Here is a 19,103-nt window from a genome sequence, read left to right on the forward strand (position 1 = left end):
GCCTTGGGAGGCTCGCCCCAGTGACCCTGCGGTTTATGCTCACGGGCAAGGAGCAGCCCGTGAAGCATGTGGCCTTGGCTCAAGCATGGCAAGGGATTCAGAGTGCAGCGGGGCCTCACGGTTGGCGGTCGCGGTCTGTGGCTGCCACAGGGGTGGTTGCGGCAGTCTGAGCGAGCCTCAGTGGTGGCCTCGGCGAGTGCTGGCACCGCAGACACTGGGAGGTGGATGGGGTCCGGATGGAGGCAGAGCTCCCCCCGAGAGTCTCCGGCGGGGAGCTGGTTGGTCTGAAATTCCCCCCGGGGCTTCCTGCTTCTGTGGACTCACTGATTGGTAGCAGCCATGCCCCAGACGTGGGGCAGCACATGCTGCCTCGTGAGGGGCAGCGGGAGAGTCTGGCTTTGAATTCCAGGTCCTCCCATACTGTGTGCCTTGGGGAAGCCACTTTACCTTCGTTCGTCTTGTTTTCCTCAGTTTTGACGAAGATCTTACCCACCTCGTTGAGTGCCAGGGAGGTTTCTAGATGTGTGTGCAGTGCCCAGCACAGTACCCGATACTCCGTGGGAACTCCTTAGATGGTAGCCCTCAGAGATTTGCCCACCCAAGTTAATGTGGAGCTCTCCACGGCGGCCTCGACAGCTCTGGGACCCTTGTCTCCTCCCAGCAAAGCAGGACAACATTGCCTAACTCGTAGACCTAAACGAATGCTGTTGTGACGGTGCTTTGTGAATTACCGAGAACTATCCATGTATAAGGTGTTGTCATTTCCTAATACCGTGGGCAAGCAACATCCTGTATTAAGAGCTAGAATAACGCATCATGAATAAAACATTACATTCCAGCAGGGGAAGGCAGACAATGTGTGAATAGGTAAAACTAAGTAGTGTACCATGTGCTGATGAATGCTGTGGAGAAAAGCAGCTCAGGGAGCGGGAGTGGGGGTGCTAGCGTGGAGTAAGGGTTACGTTTTAAACTGAGGTGACGTTTGAGCACAGTCATGAGGAGGTGGGGAAAAGCCGTACAAGGGCCTGGGGGGCAGCACTGCAGCCCGCTGGTTCTGCAGGGGGAAAGGCCCCAAGGCGGGAGCACGCTGCTCTACTTGGGGAACAGCAGAATCCACACTGTGGCTGAGCAGCCTGGGAGGAGGGAGGTGGTGGGAGAGGGCGTCGGAGCAGTACCCGGGGCAAGGAGGTGGCGCATCACACAGGGCCTGGGCAGCCGCTCTGTAGACTTTGTGCGTGAAGTGGGAAGCTATTAAAGGGTTTTCAGCAGTGGAGTGACATTCGATTCGTTTCAAAAGGCTCCTGTGTTGAATTGTATCATTGGAGGGGCAGGAGCTGAAGCAAGGAGTCCAGTTTGGAGAGAGCCACAGCAGTCTTAGCAGGGGACTTTCGTGGCCCTGGACCATAGTGGGAGCTTAGAGGTGCCAGGAGTGGCTGGATTTGGAATTTGGGGTTCAGAGGTCAATGGGAGAGAAAGTAGAGTCAAAGTTTTCGACCTGAGCAACGGGAAGGGTGGAGTTGCCATTTACTGAGATGGGAAAATTGAGGTGGGAGGAGCAGGTTTAGACCGGCTCAGGGTAGAAGCGCAGGAGTTTGCTCTTGAGCACGTTAAGTGTAAGGTGCCTGTTGGGAGTCGGAGTGGAGACAGTGAGTAGTTCTGGGAAGAGGTAATGAGCAAGAGACACAGGTCTGGGAGTCGTTGGCACACAGGTGTTATTTCAGGTCATGAGATGGGGTTTCCGCAGGGAACTAATAGAGCCGGGGAAGTGACCAGGTCTGAGAGCCCGGAGTCAGGAGATGAGGAGTGACCAGGGTGGGGTGGGACAGGAAAGCTGCAGGCCCAAGAAGCCGAGTGAAGAGGGAGTTTTGGGGAGGAGGAAATAGCACGTGGGACAGGGTGCTGCAGACCAGTCACATGAGACGAGGGTTGAGATCTGACCATCAGATTTAGCAGCATAAGACTCATTGGTGACCTGGATAAAAATAGTAGACAGGATTTTTCAGGGAAAAAAAATCTATATTGAGAAAAGTTTGGAAACTCAGAAAATTGTTTTACATCCTTTTTATTTCGGACTGTAGGAGGGGACTTGCTAAGCAGCCCTTTGAATACAGAGTAGGTGTGAGTTCTCTGCCAGTCAGGGTTTTGCACACCTGTGGAATTCCTAGGATTCTAAGAAAATTATTGCCCAAGTTGTTTCTACCAGGGTTTCTGGCAAGAAGGAAAGCAGACCGTCCTTAGCAGATGCTGGCGTGGGGCTGCCCCTCGCCTTGGCAGGAGGCTTCCTTGCTGTGAGGCTGGGTCTGTAGACTCAGCAGAGTGTGAATCAGCTTTCCTGAACCAGCCCGGGGTGGGAGGGTGAGTCCTTAGCAGCCAGCCCCCTACTGCTTCTTTATTGCTTAGTTGGTGGTGCACTTTTGCCTTAATCAGAACAAAGCCAGGCCCTGCAGGGTTCGGGGAAGCCACAATCCTGTAGTTGAAGAGTAGCCACCCTCCACTTTGGAGATGGTTCCCTTCCTGGGTCGGGGGGCTGTGTTGCTTGGTGGACTCACAGTGCTTGGGCCAATGCGCTTGTAGGTAAAGGTGATTTCCCCCTATGTGTATAGCGCCTGAGAGAAGAAATGGAGGAAATCACGCAGCAGCAGTTGGTACATGACAAGTACTGCAGAGATCTCGGCTTCGGAACGAAACCTCGTCACATCACCCCCTTCACCAGCTTCCAGGCTGTGCAGCCCCAGCATTCCAATGCCTTGGTGGGACTCCTGGGGTACAGCTCTCACCAAGGCCTCATGGGGTTCGGGGCGTCCCCCAGCCCAGCCAAGTCCACCCTGGTGGAGAGTCGGTGTTGCAGAGACTTGATGGAGGAGAAGTTTGATCAGGTGGGTGGCAAGAGGCCTGCTTCCTCTCCTTCCAGGCTCCACACATCCCTTTCCTTTGCCAACCCTGTGCCCTTCCTCTCTCAGGTGTGCCAGTGGGTGCTGAAATGCAGGAATAGCAAGAACTCGCTGATCCAAATGACAATCCTTAATTTGCTGCCCCGCTTGGCTGCATTCCGACCTTCCGCCTTCACAGGTGAGGGTATCTGTGGGAGACGTTACCCACTTAAGGGTAATTGAACAGACAGGTCATTGCAAAAAGTGTAATGGACAGGTCTGCTTCTCATTTGACGCAGGGCCAGCTAGGAGCATGGTTTCTTGGCCTCATGTCCCATTTCGGTGGTTCCAGTTCACGCATTCTACAGGTGGCTGAGGCAGCAGGTGTCGGGCAGTCAGAACGTATAGGCAAAGAGGCAGCCGTAGAGCCAAGGAGGTCCTCGTGTATGGAATCAACAGGTTCACCAGTGGACTGAAAAGAGACAAAAGGGAGGGCAGTTTCATTTCAGATGCTACAGCAGCCTCTCGGGATGGGGGGTTTGATGGCTGTCCTGCTTCACCTCGGAGGTGGTCACTGAGATGGCTCACCACTCACCAAAGGGGGCGCTCGTATCCCAGGGGCAGGTGTGATGGACAGTAGGCTGTGGGTTCCCATATTCCTGCCTGTGGTCACTGGGCAGTGAATTCCTGGCTCCTGAAGGTGGCCCCGCTCGGACACTGGCTTCCCTGCGCCCTTACTGGGTTACTCCAGCTAGAAGTAACCTTTCCTCTTCTGTGGTAGCCCCCAGCTGTGCAGAGGTGTGGCTGTCAGACCTGGGTGAACCCTGTCTCTGTCCCTAATCCTGAGCTTGTGGACAGGATACTTGACCTTTCCTGATTGTGACATTAAAACAGTCCCTTTGGTACAAGGCAAACTGCATTACTGCCTAAGCTAATGCATTACTGCATTACTGCATTACTGCTCTAAGTGTCTGGCACAGAATAAGCCCTCAAACATGGACATCATTATTATTATTGCCTCTTCTGGCTACTTCGAGTCCATTTTAGAAATTAGGTAAAGGTGGACATTACACTATTACTCCTGTGACCCGTTCATATTGAGTTCCTGCTTCACCTCCATATTTGCCAAGTGTAGAGGCCCCATCTCAGACGTGTCTTCATTTCACTGCAGTGCATGTCACCTGTGCTTAATAAGCCCTCAGGACCAAGTAAGAGCCGGGAGTGGGAGCAGACGCGGAAGACCAGTCTGACCCTCGGCAGGTGCTGTTCCCTGGCGCAGACGCACTTGGCACCACCCTGCCCAGATGAAACAGCAGAAGTCCTTAGCCGTTGGGCCGTTAGGTGCGCTGTGTGCAAGGACTGGGCATGTTGAGTCAGGACAAGACAATTAGCCACATAACACCGCTGACCAGGGAGAAGTGATTCTGTGAAAATTGCCCCTGTTTTTCAGCCCTCCATTCTTCTCTTTTAATGATCAGACATGCCCCTGTTCAGTAGAGCTATAAACGATCTCGGGTTGAAAGTCTGCGGTTCAGAAGAAACCAGTAACTAGGCCAAATCTGATCAAAGTCGGGGGCATTGTGGAAGCAGTTACCCAGCAAGTTCACAAGGCTGCCTAGCAGCAGGGTACAAAGGCTCGGAGGGCCCCTTTTGATGTGGGTTTTTGTTGTTTTATTAAATAATGCACTAAAAGATGCCATTGAAATTCGGCCTGGGCAGCCTCCACAGTGTGCGCCTCATCAGAAGAACGCAGCTTGTTTAAAGCTTCCAGTTTGGAAGTTGTTGCTTGAATTTCCTGAGATGTCAGCTTTGGTGCATCAGAATGTCCTGAGATGGGGCTCGAATCTCTAACGAAGTCCGATTCCTAATCTCTGAGGGTGCTAAGTCCAGAACAGGAAATTCTCTGGAGCTAAGGCCGTTTCTTGCTGAAAAGCATTTCCCCTTCCAAAGGTCTAGTTTTCCTTGATGCTCTGTGATGTTAGGGTTGTATCTCTTCTGGCTGTTTTCAGGCCCCAGCATGCTTTGATGTCCTTTGAACACAGGAGGTGTGGGAGAAGACGTTTCTCGGTAGAATGAACGCAGTGGTGTGTACGTGCTCTTTGGGAGTGTGGTTCACTGTGTCCTGACTGCGCTTCAGTCGCCCTCCACCCCCCTAGCTTTCTAAAGGATGTGTGGTCCCTCCCTCTCTGCTGCTTTGTGCCTCTGGTGCACAGACTTGGGGCCAGCGAGATGGAAAAGAAGAAATAGAAGAAGAGGCAGGAAGCAAGAAATTCCAGCCTTGAGAGGAGTAATAACACTTTGGCTTTAATTGCCCGAGAACTGCCCGTCCGTGTGCATTGGCTTGTGTAAACCTAATGAAATGCGTACGGGGCTTTCCGGAGTGCAGACCGAACCTTGCTCTGTTACATGCACCTGCAACAGATCTCCGGGTGGTAGCAGCGGCTTCTAGGCCTGGGCGAAATGGAATGGCCTGTGTATTGCAAACAGTATTTAATGTTACTTTGAATTTCAGTAAATATAAAATAAAATAGGTGATCCTCTCTTTGTCTTTAAACAAGACTTAACATGTATTTCTTAAACAGGAGGATGTAATCTTTTCCTCAAAATGTAACGCTAATGGAAACAATTATGTGATATTATTATTTTTGTAGACCCTGTAAGTTATTTTTTTTTAATTAAAAGGAAAAAATCGTATAATTTTGGTATTTTCAAAAGCTGTATCTGAGAAGTGATTATTAAGCATAAGTCTTTGGTTAGTACATCCTCTGAATTCCTAACATCTTTCCAACAGGCTTAATTTCTTCTTTTTTTTTAAAGGTTTATTCATTGATTTTTAGACAGGGGAAGGGAGGGCGAGAAACATCAATGCATAAGAGATACATTGATTGGTTGTCTCCCACACGCCCCCAGCTGGGGACACTGCCCACAATCCAGGCATGTGCTCTGATGGGGGATTGCTCCTATGACCCTTTAATTCGCAGGCCCACGCTCAATCCACTGAGCCGCACCAGCCAGGGCCTTAATTTATTCCTAAACCTGTGTTTTATAGGAATCTGACCTTGGATTTATAGACCAACCCTGACCTTGAACCATACACTTTGTCTTTTCTGTGCTCAGATACCCAGTACCTCCAGGACACCATGAACCATGTCCTAAGCTGTGTCAAGAAGGAGAAGGAACGCACAGCAGCCTTCCAGGCCCTGGGGCTGCTTTCTGTAGCTGTGAGGTCTGAGTTTAAGGTCTATTTACCTCGTGTGTTGGACATCATCCGAGCAGCCCTGCCCCCGAAGGACTTTGCCCATAAGTAAGAATCGCTGTTATGATTCCACCCCATTTGGTTGGAGAGGAAGGATGCCCCATCCATTTCCATGGACCTTAAGCCCATTCTCTGCTTCATTAACTTCCATAGTATAGCGAGTCATGTAAAGAACAGCGCCTCCTCAGCTGAGCTCCCACCTTTTCCAAGTGAAATGACATTGCTGTAAATATTTGGGTTGGTTGAATACCCTGTGAGCATGTTAGATGCCAGTGCTGTTTTCACTAGTATTTACTGGGAATCACCTAGTTGTGCTCTTTCTCTGGCTTTCTAAGGCCTTAATTTGATACAAGACCTAAAGAGAGGACTCCTAGATTAGAACTTAGGGGACTTTATAGTCACCTTTTTTCTTATCGCTGAAGTTGGATGTGTTACTCCACCTCTTCCCAGTGAATAAAGCACGAAAACAGCCTTTGGCACCTGCAAGATGGAGAGGCCAGTGTCCTCTCTAAGTCTAGGGGGTCAGTGTGAATTAGAATTGTGTCCTTATAGTTTTCTGTTTTAGTAGCAAGGATTGTTCTGGCGAATGAAGAAGGCCCACCCATTCCGAAGCCCAGTATTCTCCTCATAGGGAGAATTCCTTTCCGTAGGATGGCTGTGCTCTGCACCCTGGTCCCTAACATAAACATTGTTGGGTTTGATTCCTAAATAGGTACCATGGCCAGCACCACACTAACCCTTACAGTTCCTGTTGAGTGAATTGGGGCGATTCCTCAAGACACTTTACCGCCATCTGCTGGATTGTTGTTTTAAATACAGATCTACAGTGACTGGTGTGATGGGCCCCAGTAGGTCACCTGCCCACTCACGTATGGTGCCCTTACCTGGGTGACCCTCCTTGCCTCAAGGCAGTTTGGAGGCGGGGCATCACAGAAGGGCGTTAGGTCTGAACTAGCCCCTCTTTGGTTCTCTGCAGGAGACAGAAGGCCATGCAGGTGGATGCCACAGTGTTTACCTGCATCAGCATGCTGGCTCGAGCCATGGGGCCAGGCATCCAGCAGGATATCAAGGAGCTGCTGGAGCCCATGCTGGCAGTGGGACTGAGGTGGGTGTCAGAGACCTCGGCTCTCCCCGTCTCCCGCAGTACGAGGCCTGAGCCCCAGTTCCGGGACTCTGCTGAGAGAGCGAGGCACGGTCGTTTGCACACTGAACTGGACAGGCAGGATGGCTCTCACTAAGCACATAGGCTAGTTTCGAATCCTAATTTCATCACTAGCTAGCTGTGTGATCCTGACTAAGTTACTTTACTTCTCTGAGCTCCAGTTTTCTCACCTGAAAAGGACATACAATACTAATTCCTACTGTCTGGGGTTGTAGGGACTAAGTGAGTTTGTGAAACAGCCACTGTTAGTGCAGTGCCTTGCATGTAAGAAGTGCTCGATTAATGTTTGCAGCTCTTGTTTATAGGTCCATGGGCAGATTGCTTAAGCTCTCTACACTTTAATTCTCTTCATCTATATAACGAGGAGGGTGCTCTCACCCGCCTCCCAGGTAGTTTATCGAGCAGGTTCTCCCATGGCACAACCAGAAACTCATTGTTTGGAAATCTGTGATGAGGCCAAGAGAGTTCAGGACATTTACTCTATTTTGTAGTGTCCTCTCTGCTTTAAAGACCAAGCAGCAAGGGGGCCCAATCCCCTTGCTGGACAAGGAGGATTGTTTCTTCTCGAGAACAGACTGAATGTCACGTGTGCAGCCCTGTGTGTGACTGGTGTCCTCCCCCTCAGCCCCGCCCTCACAGCTGTGCTCTACGACCTGAGCCGTCAGATTCCACAGTTGAAGAAGGACATCCAGGATGGGCTACTGAAGATGCTGTCCCTGGTCCTTATGCACAAGCCCCTCCGGCACCCAGGCATGCCCAAGGGCCTGGCCCACCAGCTGGCTTCCCCTGGCCTCACAACCCTCCCCGAGGCCAGTGATGTGGGCAGCATTACTCTTGCCCTCCGAACTCTTGGCACCTTTGAATTTGAAGGTAAGAGATCACAGTGGCTCGTGCAAAGATAGCGAGCGATGCTGGGGCCTTTGAGAGCAGAATGAGGGTGCCTAGAATTCCTGGATCTTGCCAGGGGCCCCAGAGACAGGTTAGCTGACTCTGCGGCAGCTCGTCCTTCCTAGATTCTCTCCATATATTGCTAATTCCTACTGCTTGTTTTTTTCCCCCTATACAAGTTTTGGGGCAGGTGGTGTTCAGGAAAAGTATGTATCAGTCGAAGAAAACAATGCTTCAGAGATGGGTCCCCCTTACCTCCCCACCACCATGTAGCTGAGATGGTATTTAATGCTTTAAAATGTATGAGCAGGGGCTTTTGGGTGTTTGTAATCCTGTGGCTGTGTGACTCCTAAGAGTGCTGTACTATGTAGTTGGGAATTCCAAACTGCAGCTCAGCCCCCATTAATTCCCTAGAGAGATGCGATTGCAGAGAGAAAAATGGTTACTTTTTTGAAATTTAAGATTGTGTAGGTGGTGTTAGTCAAGTCTCCGGGGAAACAAGCAAACACAAAAAACCTGAACATGCCCTCTGAATACAGACAGCCATCTGTGTTTTCCCTCTTATAGTTCCTCCACTTTCTGTGATTAACACCCAGGACGGTTTCTTTGTAATGAATAGAAAGTAGCTGTATTTAAACCCATCCTACATCAGCCTCTCTTTTTCGTATTTAAATCAGGAACTAAAATAGACAAGGCAAATTTGATCAAGAATCGTTTTACTCTCGGAAATATGAAGGGTCGGTCAGAATAAAACAAAATGATTTATTCTTTGAAGGGAATAAAGGAAGGATTAGGGCAGGGGAAGGCTTTCTTTTCTGTCTCCCAGCTCCACCGCTTCCCTTCTGCATTTCTCATGACCGAAGGCTCATTTGCTAGGAAGAGTATTGAGTCGATATCTTGCTGATCAATATCTTGTTGAAAATTGAATTAGCCATAGAATGAAAAACACAGCTAGCAGTTGCAGACCTCCTGTGTGAAGCAGCGGTAATTGTTCCGTTTTTTCTCCGCTTTGCATCCAGGACACTCTCTGACCCAGTTTGTCCGCCACTGTGCGGATCATTTCCTGAACAGTGAGCACAAGGAGATCCGCATGGAGGCCGCCCGAACCTGTTCCCGCCTGCTCACGCCCTCTGTCCACCTCATCAGTGGCCACGCTCACGTGGTCAGCCAGACCGCAGTGCAAGTGGTGGCAGACGTGCTCAGCAAGCTGCTCGTGGTCGGGATAACAGACCCCGGTAAAGTTTGCTAGACAGAGCTGTCTGGGGAGGTTTAGGGGCTTGGGGCAGTTTCATTGCACGGCCTCTCTGGAGACCTCCAGCCTCAACAAGTTGATGTTCATTCAGCTCTTTCTCTGCCGAGGTGTTAGGCTTGGCTGCTCCAGCCTATTGCTGTAAGGTGATCTGTCCTTAATTCTATTATCTTCGCTCCTGAGAGCAGAGAAAAGAATGACAGAGCAGAGGAGAGGAAGGCGGCTGGAGCCCTCTCACTAGGCTGACGGCAGTGGAGGGGAACACTGGGCGAGGCCTGGAAGCCTGAGAGTGTCGAAGAGGCGTTCAAAGCGCGATTCTTCTTGCAGACCCTGACATTCGCTTCTGTGTCTTGGCGTCCCTGGACGAGCGCTTCGATGCGCACCTGGCCCAGGCAGAGAATTTGCAGGCCCTGTTCGTGGCCCTGAATGACCAGGTGTTTGAGATCCGGGAGCTGGCCATCTGCACCGTGGGCCGGCTCAGTAGCATGAATCCAGCCTTCGTCATGCCTTTCCTGCGCAAGATGCTCATCCAGGTAATGACAAGACCGTCAGATCTGGAGGCGATGGGGAGAGGACTTCCATCATGACAGAGGTTCGGGGGAGGGGGGGGCGGAGAGTTGAAGATGAGGGAGGGGAAGAAAGATCGAGATGCCGGGTAAAAGCCACATCTGGCTCCAAGAGTCCACATGTTTTCCAGGCTTGTAATTACAGTTCTCGTGTTTGTTGCCTCATGAGCCACTTGTCAGTATGACTCCAGGGTGCTTCTTAGTCTCAGGCTGACCTGTCACGCAGCTCTTTCTTTTTCCTGACGAGTCACCAGCGATTCCCTTTCTCGGTGTTCTTTGCTGCAGGTGGTCCTCCCAGCGCCCTCTCTCCTTCCACACTCCTGCTTTTCTTGCTGACGCCAGGTCCAGCCCAGTGGCCAAATGTGGAGTTTTGGCACTGGTTCTCATAGTTATTGCCCCTTGTCTGTGGTCCCAGGCTTTCATTATTATCTGACGTGAGGTGCTGACTTGAGCTGCTTAGACGAGAGCCTGAGGCGGGTGCAGACTGACATTGCTGGCCCATCCAGTAGGGTTTTCAGTTCCTGCCGAAGCCTGTCTTTACCCACCCGAGTAAGTTCTGTGGCCTCCTCACGAGCGATGGGTGGACCAGTCCTTCCTGCATCAAGTTACTTTCATCCGCCTTTTCTGGGTCTCACTGAGGCTCACCAGTCATTCCCTGTCTCCCCACTTCTACCCTGTCCCTACCTCACCCTCTGCTTCCGACCTTCCTCATGGGTTCTTTTGAAATAGACACTTTCCCTAACACAGAAGGAACTTAAACATAGGAAGTCACTCGTATATGTAGGTTTTTAAATATATTTTATTGATTATGCCATTACAGTTGTTCTATTCCCCCCCTTCATTCCCCTCCACCCGCACACTCCCTCCCCCACCATTCTCCCCCCCTTAGTTTATAACCACGTGTCTCAAGTTCTTTAGATTCTATATTTCCCCCACTATTCTTGCCCTCCCCCCTGTCTATTTTCTCCCCACCATCTATGCTACTTATTCTCTGTACCTTCTCCTCCTCCCACTCCCCTGTTGCTAACCCTCCATGTGTTCTTCATTTCGATGGTTCCCCTCCTGATCTAGCTGTCCTTTTGGTTTGCTTTTGTGTTAGGTGTGGTTGTTAGTAACTGTGAGTTTGCTGTCTTTTCACTGTTCATATTTTTATCTTCTTTTTCTTAGGTAAGTGCCTTTAGCATTTCATATAATAAGGGCTTGGTGATGATGAACTCCTTGAACTTGACCTTATCTGGGAAGCACTTTATCTGTCCTTCCATTCTAAATGAAAGCTTTGCTGGATAAAGCAATCTTGGCTGTAGGTCTTTGTATTTCATGACTTGGAATACTTCTTTGCAGCCCCTTCTTGCCTGTAAGGTCTCTTTTGAGAAATCCGCTGACAGTCTGATGGGCACTCCTTTGTAGGTGACTGTCCCCTTATCTCTTGCTGCTTCTAGGCTTCTCTCCTTCATTTTGATCTTGGCTAATGTAATTATGATGTGCCTTGGTGTGTTCCTTCTTGGGTCCAACTTCTTTGGGACTCTCTGAGCTTCTTGGATTGCCTAGAAGTCTATTTCGTTTGCCAGATTGGGGAAGTTCTCCTTTATTATTTGTTCAAATAAATTTTCCACTCGTGGCTGTTCCTCTTCCCCTTCTGGTACCCCTATAATCTGGATGTTGGAACGTTTAAAGCTGTCCTGGAGGTTCCTAAGCCTCTCCTCATTTTTTTTGAATTCTTGTTTCTTCATTCTTTTCTGTTTAGTTGTTTCTTTCTTCCTTCTGGTCCATTCCATTGATCTGAGTCCTAGTTTCCTTTCCATCACTATTGTTTTCCTGTGCATTTCCCTTCATTTCAATTAGATTAGCCTTCGTTTGTTCCTCTAATTTGTGACTAAAATCAACCAGTTCAGTTAGCATCCTGGTAACCAGTGTTTTGAACTGTGCATCTAACAGGTTGGCTATTTCTTGGTCGCTTAGAAGTATTGGCTCTGGGGCTTTGAGCTCTTCTTCTTGAGCCATGATGTTTCGGTCTGTTTGGGCCTGTTATGTATGAGGGGCGGAGCCTTAGGTGTTCACCAGGGCGGGGCGACCCAGTCTCTTGGTTGTGACACTGTATGTGGGGGCGGGGTCAGAAAGGGGCAATGGCATATTTCTGCTCTCTCTCAGATTTTGGTACCCTCTGCGGCTTCCTGCAAGCAAATTGGGCCTTTTTGGTGTTGGTTCCCAGATGTGTGGGCTTGTGCACCCTCCAGAACCCTGTGGGTCTCTCCAACGAACTCTCTGTGAGCCTGGTAGCCTCTCCCAGCACCGTGGCTTCCAAAAGTTTTTCCAGTTGGTGCTTTTAGGCTTTATTTCCCAGCGCTGGGGCCCTGGGTTGCATGGTCTGTCTCACTGTCAGTTTTTTTACCACAAATGTGTGACCCCGGTCAGCCAGCCAAATGTGTGACCTCAGTCAGCCAGCCGCCCATACCCTCACTAGGTCTGCCCGTTGCCACCCCGCACCTAGGATCTGCCAACCGCTGCCTCCGCACCTGGGTCAGTCTGGCCACTTTTCCCTGCCAAGACCCCCTCTCCACCAGCCACTGACTCCGCCCCTCTTACCGGTCTGGAATAATGGTTCATTGTTGTTGGACTTCAATACAGTTCAATTTTCTCTCTGATCTGGTTGCATTCTGGTTTCTAAATCTTTGTTGTTCATAAACTTGGTTGTGCGGGGAGGTACTATGTTTCCACCTACGCCTCCATCTTGGCTGGAAGTCCTGACTTGGCTTGTTTTTAAACTTGGATGTGAATTTTCTCACATTGAATTGCTCATTTTCATGCCTTGGTAAGGGACATTACCTAAATGTGCTTTGTTCTTTTCTACTGTCTTGAACGTTGAGGTGGGCCTAGGTGTTGTTATCAGGGTGCAGTGATGCTCTCTGGCTCTGGACATGAACTTGGTGCTTTGACTTGGCCCCGCACCACCCCAGGGAGCAGCACACTCCTCGCAGGTGCCCCTTTCCTCCCGGGCAGCGCCTCTCCTTGCTGGCGCGGGTCTTTCCTTAGGGTCCCTCTCTGCCGCCCTCTCACCGCTGTCTGCGTGACAGGAAAACTGCCTGCTAAGCGGGCCAGGAAAACTAGGGCTCTTCAGTCCGTGACCCAGGACAAAATACAATAGCAAATTTTAGACTCCTCTGGTTGGCAGAGTTAACATGAGCTTTGTTTTTTTCACTTTTGTCCCTGGCAACTTCAGCTCCTCAGAAGTCTGCCTGTAGTAAGTGCTTCACGTCTGTGTCACCAGGAGTGGAGTGTGTGATTTGCTGCTATTTTAAGGGTGTCAGCACAAGTGTGCCATGTCTGATCATGAAATCCAGGGGGTTCTATTGATACGATCCCCAGCCGTTTGGGTTTACCGAGATGTGCCTGAAACTGCTGCTGAATACCGATCAGTAGTTCTTGCAACATCATGGCTGACCGGACTCTTCTTTGATTCCGTCGGCATTATTTAAGGTGCCCTTAGTGGTCTGTCTGGACAGAGACTTTTATGGCAGACAGCCCTTCCTTCATTCCTCGTTTCTGCAAAGCTCTGCTCACAGCGGTCCCGTGGGTTTTCTCAGTCTTCTGTGGCTGCTACGCTGTTCAAAGCCGTGTTTTAGAAAGGACTGTGGGAACCTTGGGGTGCAGTGGGGGGGGCTGGTTTCACAGTTTTCCTTCTGGTCGCTGCTGTGTCCAGGACTCCATGCGCTGCAGAGACGCCCTTTGCGCCCGATCCACAGTGGGGTTCTGGTTCCTTCTCCTATTTCCTGTCCGTACTTTGACACGCCGTTCCTCTCTAGCGTTCCCTCCGCCATGCCGAGCCTTTCTTCCCTGCAGATTTTGACCGAGCTGGAGCACAGTGGTATTGGAAGAATCAAAGAGCAGAGTGCCCGCATGCTGGGCCACCTGGTGTCCAACGCCCCCCGACTCATCCGCCCCTACATGGAGCCCATTCTGAAGGTAACTCACAACAGACGGAGACCCTGGCACCTGCTCTGGTTTGTCTCATGCCAGCTGGTGGGGGCAGTGGGAGTGCTTCACTGCTCACTGGTACACTGAACCGAGTAGGCAGTTTCCTTGGTTCCAGGGGCAAAGGCCACAGCAAGCACCCTCAGTTAGAGAATGTCAGGAATCTCACTAATTGCAGCAAAGGGCTCTTATAAGAGATAAGATACGATGCTTCAAGCACATCATCAAATGTGTGCGTGGAAAGTAGTAGGTGGGTTGTGGCATAAAACAGCTCCCGCAAAGTGAAGAAAAATGGGCTGTGAAATCTGAAGCAGCCTTCACCCTCAAATGTGTTAGCGTCATGGAAAGTCGTTCCCAACTTCCGTGAGCCTCAGCAAGCGATTGGCCACACCAGTGTCGTTCAGAGAAGGCCCGGGGAAGTGTTGTTAAGTTCTGGCACTTCCCAGCTCGCATGTCAGACTCCTGTGCCTCTGTGAGAACAGTGTGCGAGCCCACGTCCCAGAGAAACGGGGTTCACAAAACCTGGAGGTAGTTTACCGATGAACGGGATGGTCTCTTGGGTGAATTTTGCTTTTGTAAAAGAAAGGTTTCTCGTGGACTCTGACCTGCACTCATTTTCTCATACCTTCCTTCCATAGGCTCTGATTTTGAAACTGAAGGACCCAGACCCTGATCCAAACCCAGGTGTGATCAATAATGTCTTGGCCACAATCGGAGAGTTGGCTCAGGTAAGGAGGCAACTGCTTTTTTCATAGGATGGAAAGAATACTGTTAACCTTTGAATAAGTCAGAATACTTCTTAATGCCATCATTTCTGGTCTTACCTACCACGCTTTTTTTTCATTTTGTAGGTTAGTGGCCTAGAAATGAGGAAGTGGGTTGATGAACTTTTTATTATCATCATGGACATGCTCCAGGATTCCTCTCTGTTGGCCAAAAGGCAGGTGAGTACCACAGCTTCCTGGCTGAGCAGGACAGACTCCGTGAGGCCCGGGACCTGGTCTCTCCTAGTCTCCTGTGTCCCTAGCCAGCGCCTAGCACATAGCAGGTACTCAGGAATATGTGCTGAATGAGTAAAAGGAAGAAAGCCAGAGAACCAGAATTAGCTGTCATCCTGGCCAGGAGTCACTTCCAGTAAGGGTCAGGGCTGACCAGTGCCATTTCCTCGGGACAAAGGCAAATGCCGATCCTCTGTCAGGGCCTGGTCTGCTGGGCCTGGTCCCCGAAGGGAGAAGAAAGCCTTGACCCCCAGCTCTGGAGGCCAGCAGAGCTTCAGTCTCCTTCCTCGGGCCTGGCTGCACCTTAGTCATTGAGGTCATTAGGTGACTGGGCTGAAATTAAGGGCAGTTTTAATTTCCTTTCGAGTCAGACTCCTCCTGCTTGTCAGTCAGGATATGGAAGGACTATGTGTTTCCTCGGAGGAAGCTGGGGCTGTTTGTTACGGTCTGATCCGGTGGTGGTTGTGCTGGTCCGCGGCCTGGTTTTTACATCCCTGCTCTGAGGGTTGCTGCTCATGCCTCGCGTCTCGACTGGAAATTCTTTTGTTATGAGAGCCTCTAACACTTCCTTGCAGCCGTTTAACCAGGAGTACAAACTTTTCGTTCTCTCTTACTGGCTCAGCTCACCGTGTGGTCTTTTGTCTGTCCAGGTGGCCCTATGGACCCTGGGACAGTTGGTGGCCAGCACCGGCTATGTGGTGGAGCCCTACAGAAAGTACCCCACTTTGCTTGAGGTGCTGCTGAATTTCCTGAAGACTGAGCAGAACCAGGGTACACGGAGAGAGGTAGGGAAGGTGGCCCGCTTGGTCTTTAAAGACTCATCTGGGAGAGCGGAGAGAGATACACACAAACGTTTGCAGCACTAACATGCTCTGAGTAGACTTCCCGTCCGTTTTGTTCACGTAGCTACAGCAGGTCATCGGGTATGAACAGGAGGAGAATCTCCCTGGAAACTGTTACAGTCAGATGCTATGATGAATGTTGTCTTTTCCCTCCCCTCCCCCCCCAGGCCATCCGTGTGTTAGGGCTCCTGGGGGCCTTGGATCCCTACAAGCACAAGGTGAACATCGGCATGATCGACCAGTCCCGGGACGCTTCTGCGGTCAGCCTGTCAGAATCCAAGTCGAGTCAGGATTCCTGTAAGTTGAGGGGACCCGTGAGGGACTGGCCAAGTGTCTACCTGCCAGAGCCCTCGGCAGCCATGTCTAGAAAGAGTCTTAGGCTGGGTAACTGGAGAGTTGCAGCATATTGGCTCGCTTTGCACCTTTGAATGCAAAGTCCTGATTTTCTCTGGACTCGCAGCCGGGACGCTGCTTCCCAGTGTGTGCAGAGTGCTCACGTCCGTCCAGGTTCTTTGTTGAGGGTCGGCAGGCTCAGTCTGTACTCACTTTGGGGGCTGGTGGCAGATGCGAGCTACCACCCCGTCACTTCTGTTCACCTCTCATTCTTTGTTAGTGCTTCTCTGTGCTGTCCCATGGCACTATAGGAGGAAGAGGGTAGAATTTATTTTTCCCGTTTTGATTGATAGGGAAATCAATATCAATTGACTGATAGAAACGCTAGCAGTGAGGTTCCAAGGCTCTTTTGTCCACCAAGTGGTCTGGTCCCAGAGCCCATTGCCTTTGGACACCTTGCCTGAGAGAGAGGGTGGGGTGTGGGACACGGGAGAATTTTCTAGACATAATCTGTTGTCCATCAGGGCAGGTTTATTTCCAAAGGCATGAAAATTCAACAGTTGTTCTCCCGCTATTCCAACAAAATGTTATTTTTCCAAAGTAAAATAATTGGTTTCTAAATTGTGTGGATGGGATCATATTCCTTTCAGTTTATTCTTCTGTATGTTAAGAAGTGTGCCGGTGATGTTATCCTGTCAAGAGCAGAGCCTGAGCCATGTCCCTCCAGGTGGCCCCCTTACTCAGCGTGTCAGTCATCCAGGCCTACCCCCCTCCGCACTCACCGTGAACCACCCACCCCCAAGTCCTTGAGATGGGCAGTATGCAGGTCAGGGAGCGTTTGCCGCCCACTTATCTCAATTGCTTAGGAGAACCAAGCAGGTGCTGAACAGATGTTTGCCTAATTTAATTCCCTTTTCTTTCATTTGGGAAAGTAATTATTTTTATAGATGGTTTCAGCTGCAGAGTTGTGAACTGTAATAGTGGAAGCTAAGTTAAACGTGGCTGTTTTAAGAAAACCCATCATGCACTGTTTTAGGCTTTAGTGGTTTAGGTAATAGGAAAGCCAAAAACTGTTTAGTCCTTGATGCCGGAGCCTATTTGTTGGTTCCTAACGTATCCTGTGTGTCCGACAGCGTTGAAAAACAGCAGGGAGAACGATGCGAGTGCTAATGGCTGTCAGGAGGATCCTTTTCCCCTCGCTTAAGGATGTGCTTATTGATTTTTAGAGAAAGGGGAGGGGAGAGAAGTAGGGAGGGAAACATTGATGTGAGAGAGAAACATCAATCAGTCGCCTCTCTTACAAGCTCCGACCGGTACTGAACCTGCAAACCCAGGCATGTACCCTGACCGGGAATAGAACCTGTGATGTCTCAGTTTACTGGAATGCGCTCAACCAACTGAGCCAAACCAGCCAGGGTGGGGGGGTTTCTTTTTTTGTTGTTACACAAACCATGCTCTGCCTAAAGTCAGGGTCGTGTCACATAAGCTCACATTTGTCGTCGCCATTCTGCCCTAGCTGACTACAGCACGAGCGAGATGCTGGTCAACATGGGGAACCTGCCTCTGGACGAGTTCTACCCAGCCGTGTCCATGGTGGCCCTGATGCGGATCTTCCGAGACCAGTCCCTCTCCCACCACCACACCATGGTTGTCCAGGCCATCACCTTCATCTTCAAGTCCCTGGGGCTCAAGTGTGTGCAGTTCCTGCCCCAGGTCATGCCCACATTCCTCAATGTCATTCGGGTCTGTGACGGGGCCATCCGGGAAGTAAGTAGCTCAGCCCCAGCCCTTGCTCCTCTCCGCTCTAAGCCACGCCTGACACCTGCATGAAAGGTCTGCCTGCACTTCAGCTTCCTGATCACTCTGCTGGCTGTTGGACCTGATGCCTCTCCTCTCCCTTAACTCTGACACCTAAGTTTAATCGGGTGGCCCAGTTTGCCAAGTTTCCCCTCAAAATGGCTACAAGGCAAGTGCCTGTGGGGAAGGACAGCGTTGTCATTCTCAGTCGTCCAGAGTCCATGTGGCACAGACAGTTGCCTGGTGGGACACCCTTGTGTGGGTGTCCGGCTGCTGCCTTGTGGTCAGATTGAAGTCCAGCATCTTTAGTGAAAATACTAGAGGTGAAGTTGCCCGCTTCTTCCTGTATCTCCTGTTTGTCCCGTTATTGTTGGTCCTAAATTTGAGCACGTGGTTAGTTGGTATCTGTCAGACGCCCCATCAGATGGGCACCTTTTTCCCTTAGTCATTAAGTAACCCATGGGGGGATTCTCCGAGACTGTGTGCCTGTCCTATTCCCCATCTGCCCTTCACCCAGTGAGTTTGGCGTACGTGGTCGGTCCTTGCCTCAATCACTTATCACGCTGGTTGCAAGATTAGGAATTCCCAGTTCTATTATTTTTTTCTAGTTTTAATAGCTGGCGTTTTTCTATAAAGAGGAATTTCCCCCTTTCTTTCCCTTTTTTTCTCTCTTGCTCTGTGTTTTTCTCCCTAAGCCACAGAACTTGCAAAGTGGTTTGGTGATTGCTATACCTACACCACCAGTGATAGGAAACTTACTTTATGAAGTTCAAGGTGGCTTCACAGTTTCTGCTGTTCTTAGATAAGCATTTGACACAAGAGTGAATGGAGTGCTGTGCTGCAAAGATACTTGGACTAATTATTTTTCCTTCTGTGAAGATACTCAAGTGTGATGTGCATGTAGAGGAGGTAGTATCTTTTTAGCAGGTACATTTTCTAACTTTGTGCCTGGAATGTAAAAGGCCAATTTATTGTTATGTAATTGACCTCACTGAAGTCTGAGTAATCCTAAAGTTTACCTATAAATTCCTCAGGTTTTTGCTCTAGATAATCATGTAATTTGCAAAAAGAAGAAGATAGTTTTGGGATTTTTGTTTTAATCTGTGAACCAGTTATTTTTCTTACTGCGTTTCTAGAACCTTCACCATTGGTTAGGCTTGGTGACTGGGAATT

The 19,103-nt window shown here is 50.0% G+C and overlaps 1 protein-coding gene across 2 annotated transcripts in view; it reads left to right on the forward strand.

Annotated features, from left to right (window-relative positions):
- MTOR (mechanistic target of rapamycin kinase) overlaps positions 1-19,103 on the forward strand; it is a 113,769-nt gene that overhangs the window by 7,141 nt on the left and 87,525 nt on the right. For both annotated transcript variants that reach the window (XM_037045236.1, XM_037045235.1), the window contains exons 7-19: positions 2,604-2,876; positions 2,961-3,069; positions 5,988-6,174; positions 7,103-7,231; positions 7,914-8,158; positions 9,196-9,411; positions 9,753-9,958; positions 13,829-13,951; positions 14,599-14,688; positions 14,812-14,904; positions 15,609-15,743; positions 15,968-16,097; positions 17,650-17,900. In XM_037045236.1, the coding sequence (XP_036901131.1) occupies positions 2,604-2,876; positions 2,961-3,069; positions 5,988-6,174; positions 7,103-7,231; positions 7,914-8,158; positions 9,196-9,411; positions 9,753-9,958; positions 13,829-13,951; positions 14,599-14,688; positions 14,812-14,904; positions 15,609-15,743; positions 15,968-16,097; positions 17,650-17,900 (2,187 nt within the window). The remainder of the gene's footprint in view (positions 1-2,603; positions 2,877-2,960; positions 3,070-5,987; positions 6,175-7,102; positions 7,232-7,913; positions 8,159-9,195; positions 9,412-9,752; positions 9,959-13,828; positions 13,952-14,598; positions 14,689-14,811; positions 14,905-15,608; positions 15,744-15,967; positions 16,098-17,649; positions 17,901-19,103) is intronic.

The sequence above is a fragment of the Sturnira hondurensis genome, unplaced genomic scaffold, assembly GCF_014824575.4.
Source record: "Sturnira hondurensis isolate 20B ecotype Veracruz unplaced genomic scaffold, ASM1482457v3 Scaffold0004257, whole genome shotgun sequence".
NCBI classification, from domain to species: domain Eukaryota; kingdom Metazoa; phylum Chordata; class Mammalia; order Chiroptera; family Phyllostomidae; genus Sturnira; species Sturnira hondurensis.